The 21,387-nt window shown below is 43.1% G+C and overlaps 1 protein-coding gene across 1 annotated transcript in view; it reads left to right on the forward strand.

The window, feature by feature from the left end:
• Positions 1–19,720, forward strand: part of col8a2 (collagen, type VIII, alpha 2) — a 39,784-nt gene extending 20,064 nt beyond the window's left edge. The window contains exons 2-3 of the mRNA XM_080484893.1: positions 13,566–13,757; positions 16,424–19,720. Coding sequence (XP_080341019.1) covers positions 13,595–13,757; positions 16,424–18,327 — 2,067 coding nt within the window. The 5' untranslated portion in view covers positions 13,566–13,594 and the 3' untranslated portion in view covers positions 18,328–19,720. The remainder of the gene's footprint in view (positions 1–13,565; positions 13,758–16,423) is intronic.
• The last annotated feature ends 1,667 nt before the right edge of the window (positions 19,721–21,387 follow it).

A 21,387-nucleotide genomic window follows, 5' to 3' on the forward strand; every position in this document is an offset into this window, starting at 1 on the left:
CGTCATTATGTCTCGTCCCGCAGCGACTGGAACATTCCTGTGTGCGTCTCTGATCACCTCCTGATGACTGGGCCTAGGAGATAAGAGTGCAGGAATGAGCAGATCTGGTTTTAATATAAAAAGGAGCCCCGATGTAATCAATCACCCAAAGGGGAACTGAACAGGGAGTCACCCAGATAGCGATTAGTGTCAAGAGAGTGGAGGGGGTGTTGACAGCTCAGGAGGGGAAGGTCACAGGGACAAACAGTATCGGAGAGGGATAGATGGAGTCAGACAGAGAGAGAAAGTCGAAAAAAAAAAACTCATTCTTTTTTCCATCTGCTTGTTAAGTTGGTTTTTTTGGTGTTTTTTTTTAGGAGGAAACATTGAGTTAACCCCTGCAGCCAAGGGGCACGTTTCTCCTGTCCTCCCCCATGATTGGGCTGATTTATCCTTCCTCTTCATCTACTTTCTTCTTACCTCCCACACTCCATCATCCAATTCGCTGCACGTTCTTCTTAAGTCCCTAATTCACTTGAATTCAGCCTAACAGACACGATAAAGCACGCTGCTTGACAGATGAGGATCATTACGCAGTGACCTTTTGGACCGCTGTTGTGCAGACCTGTAACTATTTAGAAATGATTGGTCAAAAACAAGGAGCAAATTGGCCTGCTCAGAAAAAGTTTGTTATCTCTAGTGTTTGTCAGCTGAAACCCTCCTGCTGTTATTTTGGCCTCCATCTTACATTTGTCTTGGCCCGTCTGCAGATCGGGATCTTTTTTGGCACCTTCTACTTTCCTCCCCCTTCAGACTTAAAGTGTGATTATTGAAACAAGACGCAGTGCTTCTGGCAAACTGGCGTCCTTCCTTGATGTTTAACAAACATGCTTGTGGAGCTGCACCATATCACAAAGAAATGAGCAAACAGCACGTGCAATGGGTCTCTGGTATAGGACCTTTTATAGTCAAGCCGTTAACTATGAATGGGAATGGGAATTTTAGATATTCAAATGCATATGTTTGCTTGTTATGTAACATTTATTTATTTTTGTTTAGTGTCTATGTTGGTGTGTTTCTAATTGACAGAGCTTGAAAGCAGTATACGCTTGCAAGGAAATGTCTGCTCGGTACAAGCCAAACAATCTCTATTGTCTTTATTTTTTAGCATTTTATGGTGTCATTCAATGAATTTATCTTATGTGTAATTGGATTTTTCACGAGTTGCATAAATGCGTGTGAGTTTGTATCTTTGCTTTCTAACTATTCAGCAGGGGTGTTCTTTCATTTCCTCAACAAAATGTGCAAACACACTATGTACACACTGTATTTGGGAATTTGGCTTATGTTTGCTATACGCCCGAGCTCTAAAGCTCTGTACATAGTTAACTAGAAAGAACTCTTACACTGTTTCCATATCTACAGCAATGCAGTGACTAAGTAGGCAGTGAGTGTTAAACTTATCAGTCTGCTCTAATAATATCCCAAACTGAATGTCGAAGTAAAACCTGTTTTAGAGCAATTTGCATAAATCTGTGACGTGGCTGTATCTTTAAACCAATACATACTGTATGTTTAATTACTTTAAAGCTCAGTGTAGATACTTTCATAAAAAGGGATACATGTTCCTTATTCACTTAAGTCAATGTAAAGAAAATTCTATCTTATTTGAAATATGAGAATGTGCTTTGAGTGATGTTTTCAGGCAATGTGGCAACTTATTTGCCATGCGACATTCAAACTTTCCTCCATACTCTAGTCTGTTGCTGTGAGGTGCTCACACTATGATCACATGTGTTTGTCTTTTTTTGCAGAAATTGTTCTAATAAATACACAAAGGGGTTGTATGTTATGTGATTTGTCCAGGTTCGTCTGGCTAAAATCAGTATTGATGCCAGAAAATAAGCACAAATGTATCCATATCCTGGAGTACACGGCGAAAACCAAGGGCTGAAGCTGGGCTTTGAACCTGGATATCCTCCAATGCACTACTGTACTGCTGCTTGAAGCTGCATGTCAGTGTGAAAATCCCAAACTTACCCCGGTGTGTCGTTACACACAGTAGTGTAAAAAGGGACTGGGCATAATCCCAGCCCTCCACTTGTCATCCTCCTCTCCAGAGCGTCTGACGCTTTGCAGATCTCCCAATGCTGCCTGGTCTGACCTGCACTGCTCTCTGGTGGCTCTTATAGCCATCATAGGGCCTTGGTGTGGGCCAGCTGAACACTTCTCCAATGGGACGCATATCACTTGGTTTTCTCACAGTTTTCAAAAGGCCCTGCGTGTGCATTTCAGCAGCCAAATAGCTTCTTTTATGCCTTTCATACTAGAAAAGCAGACTGATTATGACTGCACAGATGTGGCCACAATAAAAATCCCACTTATCACATGTTCGCTCCACCGACGCTGGGCTGTTGTTTCAACAAAGAGCGGCGAGGAACTCCTTGGAGTGTCTTGAAAAATTATAGCATAAAACAGAGGGGATGACAGTCTTGGATGACGGTCCATTGCTCCCAGCAACTCAGCTTATTAAATCATTTTCTTTGTTTGCTTAAATCTTAGTTTGACACCATCTTTATAACGATACAGACAAAACATGTCCACACACTTAGTATATGCACACACACATGCTCACACGCATACAGAGAGAGCGCCATGTTTACACAGCCCAGCAGTAGATTTTCAGAGGTGTGAGGCCAGAACGGGCAGGGTCTTCTTACACAGCCAGCAGTTTTAGGCAGCAGCTAATAAAGACTTGCATTGATCCTGATGGGTGGGGTGGGCCTAAAGCGAGGACCACAGTCAGAGGGGGCTCTGCTCTGCATGCTGGTGGGCTGGTTAATATGCATGCGTGCGTTTTTTGTCGGGTGCTTTACAGCTGGAGCCTGAAACAGCCAGTTGGGGTCAGTAGGTCAGCGGTCAATCAATGATTTCGCATTAAGATTCAAAGCAGTTTAATGCGAGGGTTGGTGAACAAATTATTCCTGAACTGAGAGGAATTTCCCTGATTTGTCAGCAAGAAAATGTAGAGGCAGGTGGAAGACATTACAGTCTGGCTCCAGCACCTCGATGTCACCCTTATCTTTGCTGTGAGCTGAACCAAATGCCTCCCTCGCCAGATGTCCTTAACAGTTCAGTGGGTGCTATGCAAAGGCTCACAAGCAGTTATGTGCTCATTTGAATTAAACAAAATCCCTTCTTCATACTATCATAGTGCCGGAGCAATAACAGCCCCTCACCTGCTAGTTTATTTTCTGGTAGTTCTTGTTTTGTTTTGTTTTTTTGCAGCATTTCTTGGATTTTTATTGTTGAGCGTCTGGAGCGGCTTTTTGACCCACGCCTCAGGCCTCATATTAGCCTGAGCGAGATCCAAGAACCTGCAGTTACTCAAATGTAGTGGTTTTCTTGTGTCATTTATTGAGTCATTCTCCCCATGTGTATTTAGTTTTACTCTTGCTTTATGGTTGAACTACGCAACGTCCAAAACATGAATAACACAGTCATCAGAGTGCAGATTTCATGTATAATAAGATGCACTTGATATATTTTTTTTTTGCTTTAACAGCTTTAATTGGTCTGGTATGGATAGCTGTTTACAGAGGTCCATATCAACATATATATTATCAGACGTAATCACAGTCAGGAATGAGGGTCTGGACCCCTGATCAACCCTTTTCTATGAAAAGTAGAATTTATTCTCCCCTAAATATCATATAAATTATTATTCCCAGGAATAGTTTGGAATCTATTTGTGTCCACTGATCCCGCTGTTACCCAGAGTTATCTATATGTATTTATATGTATTATATTTATATGTGAGAAGGACAACTTTCTTCTACTTAAATGATAATTTCCAGTGAGATCATCCTTATGGTGTTAAAGAGCAATTCAAAATTTGCTGTACATACGTATATGTTGAATTGGCTGTAAAGTAAAAACTTCTTCAACGTTTGAGCACGGGGTCTTAACTTACACTATTGCTATAGCTATGTGAACCAGATATATGTGTGAAGACGGCAAAACTCATGCAGGATTTACAAATTGTATTGCATATCGGTGTACAACTGTCATCTCCCCCTTCCTTTCTCTCCACTTCTCGGTTGTCTGTCCGGCTGCTTGAGCCAGAGGAGCCCATTCAGAAGGAGCTCAGTCGCTTTAGAGCGCGGTAGCCTCCAGCACGGAGGCATTTCAGCTCCTTCAGGGGGATTTGACCAAGATTTCCTGCTCCTTATTAAATTCTAATCTCCCTTCTACCTCTCCTTCTTTTGTGTTCTTCCCTCTGTTTTGGACAGAAAAAAACTATGGCCTCCCTCTCTGTTTGGCTGCCAACTGATGTGTGTGTTTGTGGGTGCGCGACAAGTGCGTGTACGTGTGAGGCTTTTCCCCGCGGCCAGCGGAAGGAGTGTGTGAAATGATTGGCGGGGCACACATCTGAAGTAGGTCAGCAGGGAGATCAAGAGCTGAGGCTTTTACTTCTCCCCTTCTTTTTCATTTCTCCTCTCCTTTCCTTCTGTTTTTCTTTCCGCCTCCAGTTATGACCTAATGTCTCCACCGTGGCCCCCCTCTCTCAATCCTAATCTTGTTCATGGTCGTGAGTTGCTTTAGTTTTTGCCCGCGTTTGCTCATCCTTTGTCACAAGTTTCATTCTCTCCGAATCATCAGCTGATAGACCGTGGGATCTGTAATAGATCAGCGTTTTCATGGAGTATCAAACTGTTGAATTATTTGACGAAAACAGACTACAAGAGGGTTTTTCTGGGCTTTTCCTTCCTGGAAGTTAGCCCGAGCTACGTGCAGCTTGGGATTTTTTCCAGTCCTGGCAATAAAGAATGGAACAATTGATGGTGTGTGATTGTTCCGGGTTTAGGCCCCTTATTTCAGAGCCCCAGAACATTTCTCACCTTCATGCGCTGTATCCTAAATAGACCCATGTGCTCTCGCTCCACATGGGCCTTGATTATTCGCCATCGCTGTCTTTGACTTTGGATGAACTGCCGGCATGAATATTTTGACACACGGTCAGGAAATAACGAAGCTCTGTTGCAAAAACCTCACTGCAAAACTCATCAGGGGCAATATTATGAGTCATTTTGTGTGGTGGCATGTTCGGAGCTCCTGTCTTTGTCTCAGGTCTGTGAGTTTTCAGGTGCCTTCCCTGAAGTGTGCTTCGGTGTAGGCGCCGCTTTGGCACAAGCAGAAGCCACCCACCCTGCGAGAAGGAGCAAGGTAACGGCTATTTTGAAGCATGGCGCAGAAAGGGAAGACATAACACAGACAGAGAGCTCTGCCCAGTACATTAGAGCTTTACTGAGTCCTGCATCCAATCCAGATCCTGCAAAACACCATGCTGTCTGAACAACTGCCTATCCCCTTTGCAGCGACTATTCGGTCTGAGGCTAACTACTGGAAACTCAGAGAGACTTGCAGCATTGTTCACAGGCCTACTTACTAATTGCATTTCATTTGATCATCTCAGGGTTATACTTTATGTTGCGAAAACCCCGGCATGGTGCTAGAGCATCCATCCATCCACATTCTATTACAATTTTGTCCAGACTAGGGTCACTAAGGACTGGAGCATAGGATGGCTAACTCAGGTACACTCTGGGATAACAGACAGACAACCAAGCAAACCTCTTTGGATGACGTGAAGCATCAATGCGCAAGGAAGAAGGTTAATTTATGATTTTTCAATCCAATATAAACTGCAGTTATTCTATAAATACTATGCATTGAAATGCATTTCAAAGTAGGACAATATTCAAATGCATGGGTTTTGATTCAGTGAGCTGAATTTAGAACCATTTAGTTTTCTAGTTTTCTAGAACGTTGTTGGTGCAGGAAGGCAGGCCCATCCACTGCACCACTGCTGCCTCAGGCCAGAACTTCCTCTTTTACAAATCCGATTGTTTCCTCTCCATTCTTCTAACATGCAGCAGTCCATTACTATTATCATGTTAGTCTTTTTTATAGACCTTTTTCTTTTCGAGGAAATCCAGTCTCTTGCCAATAAAACCCAGAGTCATCAGCAAAAAAGAGAAGCGTGTTCATTTGCAGACCCAATATTTTAGAAAATACCCTCCTTTAGTGGCGTATATAGTTTAGTAGGTAGATAATCTTGCATTGACCTCTTGTGAAGTACTCAATCTCAATTTTCTCTCCCGAACACTGCAGCACACTGCTGTATTAGCAGCAGGGGAAGATTCGCCCTGCTTGGTCTCGGTTTGGCAGCAAACAATAAAGGCATTCACACGAGCAAAGAGCGACACAGAGAGCAGGAGGCTTCGGGAAGGGAAAGAAAGGGAAAGAAAAGTGCCGAGTTTGCCAGTGGAGACCTGCGAGGCAGTGAGAGACAGAACAATCATTCTGATTTACAGGAGATTGTATTACTGGGTGTCCTAGAAGTTTCCCTACTGAAATGAGGTCATCTCACCAGTGCCCTCTAACACACAATTCCCTTTATGGTTATATAACCCAATCCATAAATCGACATCATTGTGTTTATTTCTCTTCTTTTTTACAGGATGAGAAATTCTAGTAATGTCTGTTTTTGAGAGGTTGGAAGTGTGCTTTTCAGTGAGCTGTCCTGCTGCATTAAAAAGCAGGACATGTAGAGTATAACTCCGGAAAGGTTAAACCAGACTGCACGTTATGAGATTTCTTTTTTCCCCCGCCACTTTTTTCTCTGGATGACCTAATCAGGTACTCATATTGAGTTTGGGTGCATTTACAGGCCATAGAGAAAGTTATAGCGGTCTGTGTCTGCCTACATACCCCCGTCCCCTTTCTCACCGGGATTCATTTTCAAAGATGCTCGCACAGAGAAGATGAGGCGATCAAAGTAAGCACCATCAAAGCTGTAGGAAGACGGGCTGGCCAATGTATTGGAATGGATCTGTTGTCACTGACAAGAACAGTGTTAGGAGTTGGGAGGGCAAATAAGGGTTCCTTGTAAATCACACATGAAACCCTACATATGAAAAGATCCCATGTACTGTATATGAGACTAACTCGGCGTAACACACACACACACACACACACACACACACACACACACACACACACACACACACACACACACACACACACACACACACACACACACACACATCCTCAAGGGTATTAAACGTGTTCCTCTGAATGAAGTCAGCAAAGAAATGTAAAGCCTCTATCTGACCTCCTCCCTCCTTTTTCCCTTCCCCGCGACCTGTCCCCCCCACCCCGCCCCAACCCAGCACTTTACACGACCTACACCCTCCATTTCCTTTTGCTTGTTCCCTCTTTAAACACTCCATCAACATAAACTCCGTCCTCCCTGAATGCCTCTTGGCACTTTTCTCACCCTCCATAACATTCAGGGATGTTAGGAAAACAGTGCTGCTCCACAGGTACCGTTTCCTTGAATTGAAGAGGTTCTCCTCCATTCCTCCGTCTTCCACATACATTATGATTTTTCTTTCGCCTGAACTGACGTCAGGTTTTTCTTCAATCCTGTCTCCAGTTCACCTGAAATAACTGATTTTTGGGTTTGCCTCTTCCAAAAGACCTTTAAAGTGCACTCTTCTATAATTCATTTGTGATTCACTGGAAACACAAATCTGAGATCACAAACAGAGCACAACCCTCAACACACTTTCCAGCCATTGCGAACTGAAATAGCAGTACTACTTCCACACATACACACATCTATGTGTTTTGTGAAAATCCTTACTTTCCCCAGGTCTTATTTGCATACTGTTGAGTAAAAGTCCGTGTTCAAAGATACCACAACCTGTGACCAGTCAAATCTTACACTGTGAGCTGACACCTAGAAGGGCTGCCTGGGACGATGAAGGGATTACCTCATTCTGCAAGCTCAATTTCCTCACACGCAGACACAACCACCCTCAGACTCATGAAGAGCAGGATTGTGTTACTGCTTAGCTCACTTTCTCTTTGTATATGTATATAACAAAGTGTATTTACAGATCAGTGGTTAATGGCACTGCCATACAAGCCCTTTGTGTCTGTTTATGTCTTCTAAAAAAAAGCTCTTATGATATTTACAGGTGCATGTGTTCTTACTAGAAATCTGTATAATTTGTTAATATTCGTATGTCTAGACTACATGTTGAATAATCAACCACAAATCTATACAGTGAAGAGTAAACGAGTATTTCGGTTCCTCTGCAGTGGTTCAGTTTCCCACATTTGCTCATTAAATTAGAAAAAAATGAAGAATTTGGTAAAGAGAGAAGTGATTGTGGTTGGAACAGCTGAGCAGCCATGGTGGTGCGTAGGTGGAGCGAGGAGTGGTTATGGTCTTGGTTGTGGCAAAGGTTTGTCAAAACTGGTTGAATCAGCTGAAACATTTGGTCGGGTTTTAAGAGCAGTAGTCTGTGAGGCCTGCGGTCTAAACCCAGCTATTCAACCCGCGTGCACCTCAGTTGTTGCTGAACTATTGGATGTTTTTGTAAAAAGCTGGCATAACAGAGTACACAATGTTAAGGTGATGATTCCTCCACTCAGGGAGCGGCTCGAATGTTCACCACAAAAACAATCGCCTCCTCTTCCCTCCATGACACCGAATCCTCACACTCGGTCTACCTATAATCTCTCTGTGGCACGTGGTTTAGGAAACGTCTGGCAGTCTGGATTCGCACGTGTGCAGCTTTTGGGAAAAAAGAAGGGAGAGCACCTCCAACCTCACCTCCCCAGCGCTGCTGATTTCATTCAAGGGTAGAAAAGCAGGGAAGTATGCGCTTGGCTGGAGCTCGGCAGGGTTGTCTATGTCTCTTTTGCTTGTCTCAGAGAGGCTACTTGAGATGCAGCTGAATTTGGGTTTTGGAGGCCGCTAAGTCTGCTTTGGCGACCCGCAGCGTTCACGGGTTAGCTTTTCAGTTCCAAGACATGTTCAAGAAAGGCAAGGATTGCAAGTTTCCCATAGCCAGGTGGTTCAGAGACAGACGTGTGAGATTAAGTGTAAGTAAGGATGTGGGCTGACTTGCCAACTTTTGCGCCAGCACAACACCATCCGTCCAACTTGGGTGCCACTTTGTCCAGCTCAGGGTAGCAGCGCCCTCGAGCCAACACCAGCGAGTTAGGAGTGAAAGCAGAGGATAGGTCACCAGTCCATCACAGGGCAAATACAGATATTTTATGAAGCTGCTCTGCAGCTCCACGCCACTCTTCAGTTTTTTATTTGTAAAAACACTTGCAAACCACGTATCATTTACTTATACTTTGTGTTGGTCTATCACATAAAATCCCGATAAAACACAAATGTGGTTTACAATGTGACAAAGTGTGAAAAAGTTCAATTGTAAAACTGCCCATTTCGACAAATTGAGGTTCTATTTATGTAAGCCTGTGATAATGCTACTTCACCCACTATAACCACCTAAGATATCGTGTGCTAAGAAAGCAAGGAACACAAGGAAGCTAGTGTTAGAGAGTAGACCCAGGTTCAGGCCCAAATATGCTTCCTTTACACACATAGATTGGTATGTGCATTTCAAACATTGTTTGGGGAGGCGACCTTCATACTTGCAGGCATACCTTGCGTGGTTGTTGAGCAATACATCCAGCAGAGTACAAATTTTGCATTTAAATTGATATTTGGCGTGGGGGATACTTCTTTCCTTATATGTTCATCCTTATAAACTGTGAGGTAATGTCAAAAATATGCTTGCATCTACGGGCAAGGGATTCTCATTTCTCTTGTCCTCCCAGGTCTATTGTCTTCTTAGTTTGTTTCACTGGTTGCACATGCGCGATCCTGCACGACACTGCCCCCACAGGTCATCAGTTGTATTATTCCGTATGCCATGCATCCATTAGCTCTCTAGAAATGTATCAAATTATTTATGTAATGATCACAGAGGACAGGCGAAAGGCACATTTGGGCTTTTAGACTACAACCCTCACCCGAACAACAAACTTGCTGAGCCAATCAACAAACTTAGTCATATAACACCATGTTCATATTTAATGAACATACTATTATTATTGAATTTATTGTTTGCTTCGGGAGCATGAGGAAGACCGTGTCTAGAAGGGGAGTCGGCTTCGACTAGAACTCGAGTTACTAAAGATTCTCGCTTCACAGGATCAATTTGAGGCTTTGTGTGGTGAGTTTCCATGTTTTCACTGTGGGCGCAAAGGTTTTCTCCCAGATTTCAAAACGTGTGTATCTGGTGAAGTGGTAGGAGGAGTAGCAGTGTGAGTGGTTTATCCAGTGATGGACTGATGACCTGTCAGCTTTTATCAGCTCCAGTGCTCTGCCATACTGATATGGATACAGTGGTAAACAGGATGAATGGATATTATGTTGGAAACCCCTCAACATGATTCTAAATGATGCATCTACGCCTACTTCAGCCAGACAAGGGTCAGTGGGGGCTGGAACAGGGCATGGGTTACGTATGGCCTTCCTGGCACCATGTGGCCCTACATCAGGCAAAGTAACATAGAGGATGGATGGATGGATTATTAAAAGGGAAATAATAATCTGATCTGCCAACTGGGACATCTTTTCACTATGCAAAAAGACCACGTAAAAACTTGTGTAAGTAGATACAACACTGCCGTAAAGAAAGGAAAAAAAGAATGCAAAAACAGCTCCAAGCAGCATATTTTTCAGGTTTGTGGCTGTTGGTGTGATCGATAGAGCTTAATGATGAAGCAGCCGTCTGGATGAGAGAACACCAAAGATGACTATCAGATGCACAGTATAACTGGGTTGTCAGTACCTCTTCACACAATGGTCAGACCGCTCGTCTTTTCTTCATTAATGCCGCTTTTTTGTTCCGTCTTGGTTATGGATCTGGTGCGTGAAGTGATTTTCTTTCAGTTAAATCTGTTTTATACAAAGAATCATTCGTCTTGACAGATGAAGGTTGTCTTTACTTGCATGCTGCTTGTGTTTAATGACTTTGAGAGACTTATATTCACCATTACCCCGTCTCCTCTTTACAAACTCGGGCTTCTGTTATGACTGATTTTATGTGAAAGTGGGCGAGAGTTAACGAGTGTGACTATTTTCAAAACACCCCGGCCAGCCACTTACCAAGAGGTATACTGTGTTCTCGTGCATACCAGGAGTGAGTGTTTTGTTACGTGGGTGTTCTCCTGTGCGAGAGCATGCATGGCTCCCGGGCCAGCAGTGGCTCGTGGTGGCCTTCCAGAGGGGATTGTGAAGTTGTTTTTTTCTTTTCTTTTCTTTTCTTTTCTTTTCTGTTCTTTTTTTTTTAATTCTACCTTGTCTGGAGAACTTTTCAACGAAAACATTCAATAAACAGTCGGCGGAGGTCTGCAAACCAGCCGTCCGTGACTGATCCCTGTCCGTGTTGCTCTGAGTGGTGGGCACCCAGAACTGTTAAATTCCACCAAAACCACAGTAACACCCCACCACCACCACCACCACCACCACCACCATTACCACACACACACACACACACACACACACACACCAGACAAAATTCCCTGCCAGCCAGCCAGAAAGTCGGCCAAACTACATTGTCCTCCCTTCCCCCCGTTTACGTCCCTTAACGTCTCCCTCCTTGCTTTTTTACTTCTTCTTTTTTCAGACGTGGCGCGTTGATGCTCTAATCTCAGATGAGACCTTTCATGCCTTCTTGCAAAGACTTCAACAGCAAGCAGCAACATTAACAAGCAAAAGCCACAGACGCTGCTAATCACATAATCTAACTCGCAAACACTTTGGTAAACGACTTTAAGACAAGAATTTGACTATCTAGCCATGTGGTTACTCAACATTCACAGACAATGGCAACAGTGGAGCAGTAAAAACAGGCCAAAACTCCACACATATGGAGGCAATGAGCACACCTCTTTTCTTTTCTTTTTTTTTTTTTTCTTAAATACTAGTGATTTAAAGTCTGCTGTAAACTCCCAGATTACTCCCGACCCTGCTGCCAATTAACTGCATTGTGTAATGTAATGCAATTTTCAAATTAGACAATGTCAGCTCGTGTTGGCGTAGCTGCTGCACCTCAGAATAATCTTCTGGAATAACAACACTGAGCCTTCCAGACAGTGAGACCAATCAGAGTGAAATGAAAATGATGATTTTATTAGATTGGACATAAATTGCTTTTCCCTGTACCCAGACTGAGTGCTTGATATGACTAAATGTTACGCACAGTTGGTTCAATGCAGCTTTAATGTGGTAATTGTCAGAGATTAAACCTTCTAGAATAGTGGAATACTGTATTTCTCAACTGGTTTGCTTGTTTCGCAGCCGGTTTGTCGGCCATTCTAGTTATCATTAACTACTCTGTCGTGCATTGCTTTAGCACCACTGGATGTCATGCACTTAATGGGAAGAAACTTGGGGGATATACTTTTTCATGGCCGTGTAACGTTATCTCTCGTCCACACAGATTTTCCACATTTAATAAACGCATGACGTGGCTGGCATTTAACAGTGAGCGGTCAGTGCCTGAAATTACATTTGTTTTGCATCCCACATCAACACCAAAAAGAAAAACTCCCAAAAGCCATCAGTCATCACGTCCAAAAACACCAAGCTGATGAAAACCACTCTCTTGGAGTGGAAATATGTGCTATTTTCACACATTGCCTCACGAGCTGAAGTCAGTCATGCACACCTCCGGCCGCGCGCCTGCAGGATACACAAACACACAAACTGTCCTCCGGTGGGTTCCTCTTCACACAGATTCTGTCGTTTCTACCCCAGAGTAAATTAAAGTCAACAGGAGTGCCTGTCACACTTCCTCGGGGGAACATCTGGGCCATACTCGGCCCCAGCCAGGAGCTGACCACAGACTTTACCTGGGCAGCAGCTCAGAGCATACATGAGTGTCAGAGGGAAATAAGGTTTCACTCGATGAAAGGAGTAAAAAAATAGACCAACTTTAAAAGCATGCATCAGGTTTTTTGAACACTCCAACTTATTATATTGTGCTTTGAAATGTTGTTTGCACAAGGTTGTACACATAAATCAAGCTAATCCTGCTGAAAATGTTAAGGATAGTTCAGTTTCAGTTTAATTAGGTCATTCAGTAAGAGTAGCAGACATAACCTGGCACTGAGTTCCTGAACTAATCCGATATCTGCTCTGAGATGCTGAAGTAAAAGCCATCTGTCTTTGCAAGCGACATTGTGTCAGCACCCAATCCGTACTGTGAGAGTTTGTGAAAACATGTCTTTATTTTGAAGGCTGGTGCCATGTGGGAAGCGACGGGTGCCGCCAACATTAGTTTTGATAGAACATCAAGATCTGTTGTTATTTAGAGATTTTCAGGTTGTTCACCACAGGTTTTGTGTATTATCATTGCAGCCCACTTGAGACCCAACGTGGCTTTTTGTGGCCCCTGAACTAAAATGAGTTTGACCTCCTGTTTTATAAACTAGACGATGTTGGCAGAATGTGGGGTCAGATCAGCAAAACAGAAGGAATTTAACACCAGTGCATGACTGACTTTTCTGTATTTTTGTATGTGATATTACACAGTGTAAGATATTGGTGAACTTTTAACCTTACACCAGTCTGGTTACAGGAGTAACGATCAGTGAATTTTATGCTGTTTTCGTCTCTCTTTTTTTTTTTTTGCTCCCTTCAGTTGTTTGCGTTTGACTTCTGAATCCTGGGATGCTGGTGACCATGCTGTTGACTCCTGTCTGTGTGCTACTGATGCTCGGGGGGCGTGCGCTGGCTGGTGGCTATCCCCCCATGCCACAAATGAAGTACATGCAGCCCATGATGAAAGGCCCCATTGGGCCCCCCTTTCGAGAGGGCAAGGGACATTATGTCGGTGAGTATTCCCCGAAGGCGGAACGCAAGTGTGTCACTTTAATGTTTTATTCCTGCCCTGTGTGAGACGCTCAGCCACTCTACAGGTGAAGAGGTTTATTCACACTGGGTTTCAGATGGCTTGAAGCATAAATACTCACTTTAAACAGATTCTACAGGACTTTATTCGTCCGAGGGCTTCGCGGCAGCCTTTTGCAGGTTGTCGGTAGGGGCATAGTGAAAGCATGATTGCTCTCACTGTTTGCTAAACTCTGCAGAGGTAGTTACTCCTCTCGCCATCTGGATGCCTTTACCCCACATAGTCCTTGGGAGAGTGTGTGAAGGAAATAGAAATAGATCAAATTAAAGGCGGACTTGGCAAACAAGGAGCACAATCATTCTCGTAAATGTGACGAGCTGCAATTTCTGGATTATGTAAGAGGTGCTTTATTCACAGTGAATTTCTACAATTTCCACTGAAGCCCTCAGGAAGACGGAGTGTTAATATAGTGTTGAGGTTTTCACCCATTTTTACGCCTAGTACAGAAACATCAAAGATCTTCCGGAGAAAAACTAATCTGAGGTTGTGCTTTCGGGTGAATGGGATCACAAAACATATGACACAAGTTCTTTCACATTTGGAAGCGGGTGATCATGAGATTTACATTGCTTGCAATGATTTTACTGCCACCTAGTGATCACATGTACACACTGCATCACTGTCTTAATTTCTTAATTTCTACATGTACACACTGCATCACTGTCTTAATTTCTTTATTTTCTCTCATTAATTATTTAATTGAAATAGGTACAGCTTGTGCAGGATTTCTAAAATTTGGGAGGGTTGTTAAAATGTAAGGCGCACTGATAGTAATGTAAAATCTTTTTAGTCTATCCTCTGACAAAATCTTTGATGTTGGACACTGTGCACATTATACTTTGCATATCTATTTTCAATTATGTCTTTTATGCCCACAATGCATTAAAATCATTCAATCTACAATACTTTATTCCAACAACACACCAGGTTAGAGGACTCTTTAGTATTACACCCTGACAACAACACTGTGTAAATTGTATCTATAATACTTACTACATAATATCTTTTAATCTGCCTTTATTCTTTTCTTTGTTATATATCTTGTTATTTTATTTCATTGTGTTTATTTGGAACATAAACGTCTTCAAATATTTTTATTCTTGAAAGACTTTTACTTTGTCTGGCGCTATTCAAATGTAAAGTTTATATATAGCTTATTGTATTCATAACCTATTTGGGGGGTTCTTGTTTTAGTTTTTTGCAAACTCACGACTTGTGTCCTGCTCGTTGCGCTCTTCGGCTGCTGTTTACTGACGTTCACCCGTACATTGCTAAATGTTGAGATAATTCCTTTAATTACCAAAACAACAAACAAAACCACCAAAATATTTAAAATGGCATAGACCCAGAGAGACACACTCACATTTAAATCTAGATGCAATTACATTAAGTCTCAGTTACTTTTCTCATAAAATCAGAGGCTTTAAAGGCTGCATGTCTCACTCGCTGCCATTAGGGGGCAGTGTGAACCCATATTGAGATTAACACTGTGCGGTTGTGTGTGTGTGTAATGTCACTTTTGAGAAGCAGCGCATCCGTGACCTCGCCTTACACTCTGTCCAGATGAAATTACTGACAAAACCAAATGAGTCAATAGATTTCCTCAAAACTGAAGGTGAAACATTCTAAAGTCTCGCCAACTGAATGGCCGGGACATTTCAATTTGTTGGGGACGCAGCACACTTTCATATAGTGACATTTGTCATGTTTGCGATGCAATAAAAAGAAAACCAGATGTTCTCCTGAAAGTGATATCCAAGTAGTATGTGGTTACGATGAGACAGAGGAACAACAAGCCATCTCAAACTGGAAACAAATTCTTTCAGGCCGGATTTGTCTTTCCACTCTTCTGGCCTCGTGTGTGTGACATTATACTGTTCTTGGAAAGAACATTGAGACGTGGCAAATTTTTTCAGGCAAGTTTCCTTCGTGTTACACAAACAAACATCAAGTCTAATGACACTTCCAGGTCAGTCGGGTAGGGAACAGAAAGTTTAATTCAGTCCAGCTCGCTTGAAATAAGAATATAAGAGTGGCTATACTGCGTTTAAATAATCTCCCGTCTCTCATCACACAGAGAAAAGGAGTGGAGCCGAACCGAAGGTGTCTCTATCGTTGTACTTGTATCAAAAGCATCTCACCAGCGTTCTAATGGCTCTTATTGCTTCATTTAGATTTATAACTGGTGATTTTCTGAAATCATGTTTCTGAAACACAGTCTGAATTTTGAAAGTTTATTTAGACTTTAACTTCAGAATCGGATCCCTTAAATCCTCTTATTGTGAAGTGATGTGTCAGTGAGGTGATCAGTTATTGCTGGAAAATCACTCCTCAATTTGTGCATTTTCTTCTCAATTCTGAGAGATTTCAGGTTCATTCAACCAGAAATAATTTTGTCAGATATTTTGTCGACTTAACTTCGAGTCACAATCGGTGGCGGACAATTTCTCTGAAGCCGTCAGGTCTACACAAGAACACAAACATATCTGAACTGGTCATGGAGCAAATGACTGCAACGCAGATTCAAACTCCATAGTTTGTTTTCGATGTTTTTATATTAACAGTGTAACCATGGTTTTCTTTTGTAGATATGCCGCCGATGATGGAAGTGAAGGGGATTCCAGGTCCCCAAGGAAAACCTGGACCGAGAGGCTCCCCTGGGCCACCAGGTCTTCAAGGAAAACCTGGACTGGGGAAACCAGGTCTCAATGGCCAGCCAGGCCCTCAAGGGCCCTCAGGCTTTCCAGGAATTGGTAAACCTGGACTTCCAGGCCTTCCAGGGAAGCCAGGGCCAAAAGGTATGTCAGGACTCAATGGCGAAGTTGGCCCCCGTGGTGAACCTGGTCCACGTGGCCCTCCTGGGCAACCCGGCCTCCCCGGTCCAGCTGGTTTATCTCTGAATGGTAAACCTGGACTTCCAGGTGTCCGAGGTCCACCAGGTTCTCGTGGTGAACCAGGAATAAAGGGTAGCTTGGGTCCACCGGGCGAGCGTGGGTTACAGGGGGAAAATGGAAATGGAAAGCCAGGGCCTACAGGCTTAAGAGGTTCTCCTGGACTGAAAGGTAGTCCTGGACCACCTGGTCTTCCAGGTATTGGTAAACCAGGATTGAAAGGTTTGCCTGGACTTCCTGGCACAAAAGGTGACAAAGGACTGCCAGGGGATAGAGGACAGTCGGGAGAAGGTGGTGCTCCAGGTCTACAAGGTCTACCAGGGCCAGTTGGATTAGGAAAACCTGGGTTAGATGGAGTTCCAGGAGCACCGGGACCACTGGGTCCAAAAGGGGAGCAAGGACTGAGAGGTATCCCTGGAATACCAGGAACTCCTGGCTATGGAAAACCAGGTCTAAGTGGCCCAAAAGGAGAAAAGGGTCATGGTGGATTTCCTGGTCTCCCAGGGGATAAAGGAGATCAAGGAATGATGGGCCAAATTGGAGAGCAAGGTCTTGATGGACAGCCAGGACCACCGGGGCTTCAAGGCCCAATGGGACTCCCAGGAAAATATGGAGTTCCAGGAGTAAAAGGTGACTTGGGGCCTCAAGGCCCTCCAGGACTGCCTGGTCTCAGAGGGGACCAAGGCTTTCATGGACCACCTGGGAAAGTGGGTATTCCAGGAGACAAAGGCCTCCCTGGGCCTGCTGGTGCTATTGGAAAACCTGGACCCAAAGGTGAGGCAGGGTATATTGGTTTACCAGGAAATCTAGGGATGACAGGTGCCCCAGGGCCTAAAGGAGAGTCTGGCTTTATGGGGACACCAGGCCCCAGGGGCCAGTCAGGCATTCCTGGTCTTCAGGGGCCTATGGGACCGATGGGCCCACAAGGTGCTCCCGGCCAAAAGGGTGAAGCTGGACTTCCAGGGACTCCAGGGCTAGGTAAGTTTGGCGAGAAGGGACTTATAGGTCCTCAGGGTCCTCCAGGGAAGCCAGGTCCTGCTGGGCTCAATGGTGTCCCTGGGCCTCCCGGGCCTCCAGGACTTCCTGGTCCCTCAGGAAATGGCCAGACCGTTGTTGCAGGGCCGACAGATTCAGAGTTGGAAGGGGATGAAGTACCGGGCGACAGAAAGGGGCCTGCATACAGTCAGGTTCCGCTCTCCGCCTCTGTTGCACCAGCCTTCACCGCCATTCTCACCAAACCTTTTCCTCCCTCTGGCATGCCAATTAAATTCGACAGGACCCTGTACAACGGGCAAAACGCCTACAGCTCTTCCACTGGCTTGTTTACTGCTCCAATATCTGGTGTCTACTACTTTGCGTACCACATGCACGTAAAGGGAACAAGCTTGTGGGTGGCATTGTACAAGAACAATGTACCGGCTACTTACACCTATGATGAATACAAGAAAGGCTACATGGACCAGGCGTCGGGCAGTGCTGTCCTGGAGCTGAAGGAGGGTGACCAGGTATACGTCCAGATGCCCTCGGATCAGGCAAACGGCCTCTACTCCACCGAGTACATCCACTCCTCATTTTCAGGGTTCCTGCTCTGTCCCACATAACCCTGTCCTTTCTCAAAAGAAACACCTTCCTGTCTCAGCACCTCAGAGTAGCCCGAACGCTAAATTACCTGTAGCCATGATCAAAACACCAAGTCCATAAAGATGTCAACACTTTTTCCTCCATCTTTATTCGTCTCCCCCTCAACAACATCAGTGAAAAAAACTAACTTTGTGAATGAAATATAGGAAAAGATTTAAAAGGCAGGGGAAGGATTTTGATACTGTGTTCTTTATTTCAATGTCCTTCAAATGTGTGTTTTGGGTTGTATTTTATGTTGGTGTCTTTTTTTTTCTTTTTTTTTAAAGCGTATATTATTTTAATTATTATTTTGTCATAATTTTATTGTTATTATTTGGTCCGTGTCATCATTGTTGCTGTTGCTTATTGGAGTCAGACTACAAAGTGCCTTTTTCCTTGTGATGTGCTCGGAACAGACCCTCCCATGTGACTGCACATCCTGTCCACACGCTCTGATGTAAGAACGCCATCACCAAAACCCCAACCGCGGGGGGATTGGTTACCCAGCTGCAGTCACACACTCATTGTTTAATACCTTGAACCGTCATGCTGACATGAAAACCAAGAAACCAACGCGTCAATGAGCATTTACAGTATTCTGACATACAATGGCAAAACAAAGCCGTTATATTATCACTTTTCATTTTTCTCTTTGCTTGACCCTTTTGGTACTTCAGACAGTTGTTATGTTAAAAACTATTAACAGGATTAAATAGTTGTTCTTAGAATAAGATATATATTTTGACTTATAGTTGGCCTAAGCCTCCTTTGGGTGCTTTTTTCTTTTTTTTTCTGTGTTTAGTAGCCAACCATTTAAAATGTGGAGTCTTTTTTTCCGAAATATATTGACCAAAAATATGTATGACCTTACAGTATTAGAGGTTTCACAATGAACTTACCCTTTTCAATAAAATCTACAGTATCATGCATGTACAAGACAATTTTTTAAACGATTCAGGACAATATGAATTAAAAAAATGTGTATGCATGCAGTCAATGTTTACATGCCATTGAAAATATACAGAAAGCAGCTGCAAATGGACAGATAGGACACATGTATAGTTGGATCAATGGCCCGTTTCCTTGTATCGATCACAGGCATCCTTTCCCCCAATGTCTTATCACATTATTTCTAATGGCATACTACCTGTTAAGAATCAATGATCACATCAGAGGAAAGTAATATGCACAGGCCATGATCACAAAGTCTAATTCTATCTCAAAGTGGGACAAATCAAACACACCCACGTCTTCCTTCAGTGCTAGTTTGTGTGTGACTTCTGATTGTTGCTAGGTAAACATAAGCAATTTTGAATCCGCTTTAGTTTTGAGTGAAATGACTTCCTATTCATTTCCCAACCACCGTGTGTGTGGAAAACAAAAAGAAAAAAAAAAAGAAAAACGCTGAGTTACTGTTTAGCTTCAACAACAGGGTGTTTCAGAAATGAATGTTTTCTAAGTATACTGCTGGAAATGAGAATTGATTTGCATTTCCTCTATGTAAAGGGACTGACTTTTAGGCCCGCCGGTTGTGAAACACAGGTTGTGTAACATTTAACAAGCCCCTGCCAGATTTCTGGGAGAGGTGGCAGGTCAGAAGTGAGCGCTGTGTATTTACTCATTTCTGCTGGGTGAAACATTAAAGATACACTCCTCCGCTTGTATGTTCTCGAAGGCGTACCACTGTGTCAACATGTACGTGTGTGTGTGTGTGAGTGTGTGGGTATGAGTGTGTTGCCCTGTCACATTGGCCCCATTGGCATTCCGGTCACAAGCACTTCAGGAAAGATAATAATAAACTCGAATAGAGTTAAAAAATGTAGGAAGGGTTATTGATCGATGAGAAATTTCTAGAATTCACGTGTTTGAATACAAATCAACCTTGACAGAGGTCACTTTACAGCACTCCAATGATGCCTTTGAAGTAAGGGAAAAAGCAATGCAATAATAGAGGATGAATGTGACATGGAAGTAACGACAGCTGAAATCAAACGGGGGCACTGAATGACAGCATTACTGGTTGACACTGAACAGTCGGCGTATTGGTCAAATAAAATGAGATTAGCGTGCAATAATTCAGAGATGTGCAGAATCGTAAGATTGACAACAGAGTGTGGAAAATCTTCACAAAGCGAATTGAGGTCTGGGTAAAAGTGTTAGCAATGAACACTTGGTGCTTATTTTACTGTCTCTGTGCCTTTTTGTCTCTCAGCTCAGACTTCCCTACTTCTGCCACGCAAATCTATATTACACTGAATCACAACACGACACTATACTGAAAGATTGTGCCAAATATTGAGCTTTGCGATTAGAATGAATGTATACTGTTTCATTGATTTACTAGTACTTTCACGGACCATCTACAACGCTATATCACGACCCATGAACAGTAATTCACCAGGTTACTCTGGAAGATTAGCGCGAGGATGAGGCCTAATCTGTATTTCACACCCATGTAATGCACTTACTCTCAACCTTCCTGTCTCATAACATGAACACAACCGCAACTGCGTCGCTGTTTTTTAAAAAAAAAAAAAAAATTTATGTGAGTGTAAAAGGCAGTCCAAGGCTCGTTATGTACTGTATGTTACTTTATTGTTTTTCTGTCACCTTCTATTTTTTGAACATATGAAGTGGTGATGAGAGTTACACGTGCCTATTACACTCTTTTTGTTTTCTTAGACAATGTCACTTGCTTGCTGCGTTTGCCCCCCCCCCCCCCCCCCCCCCCCATGTGCAAATCATGAATCAGGTGCCAATAAGATCCACGTACCTCCTCCATCACAAATGGCTATAAAACGTGTTCTGTTTTTCTTTATAAAAACTAGATAAACAACCAAAAAAAAAAAAAGGAGAAAAAAGAAAAGAAAAAAAAGACAGATTCACAAAATCCTTGCTTCGGTCATTAAGGGATATTTGTTTGTTTTAGATTCAATAAATACAAACGGCCTTTCCCATTTGCACATGAAATTAATGAAGATGTATTTATACATTTATGCTAATTTAATAGGGATGCCAAAACTGACCACCGAAGCCTAGAA

This window comes from Lipophrys pholis (genome assembly GCF_963383615.2).
Source record: "Lipophrys pholis genome assembly, chromosome: 17".
Lineage (NCBI taxonomy): Eukaryota > Metazoa > Chordata > Actinopteri > Blenniiformes > Blenniidae > Lipophrys > Lipophrys pholis.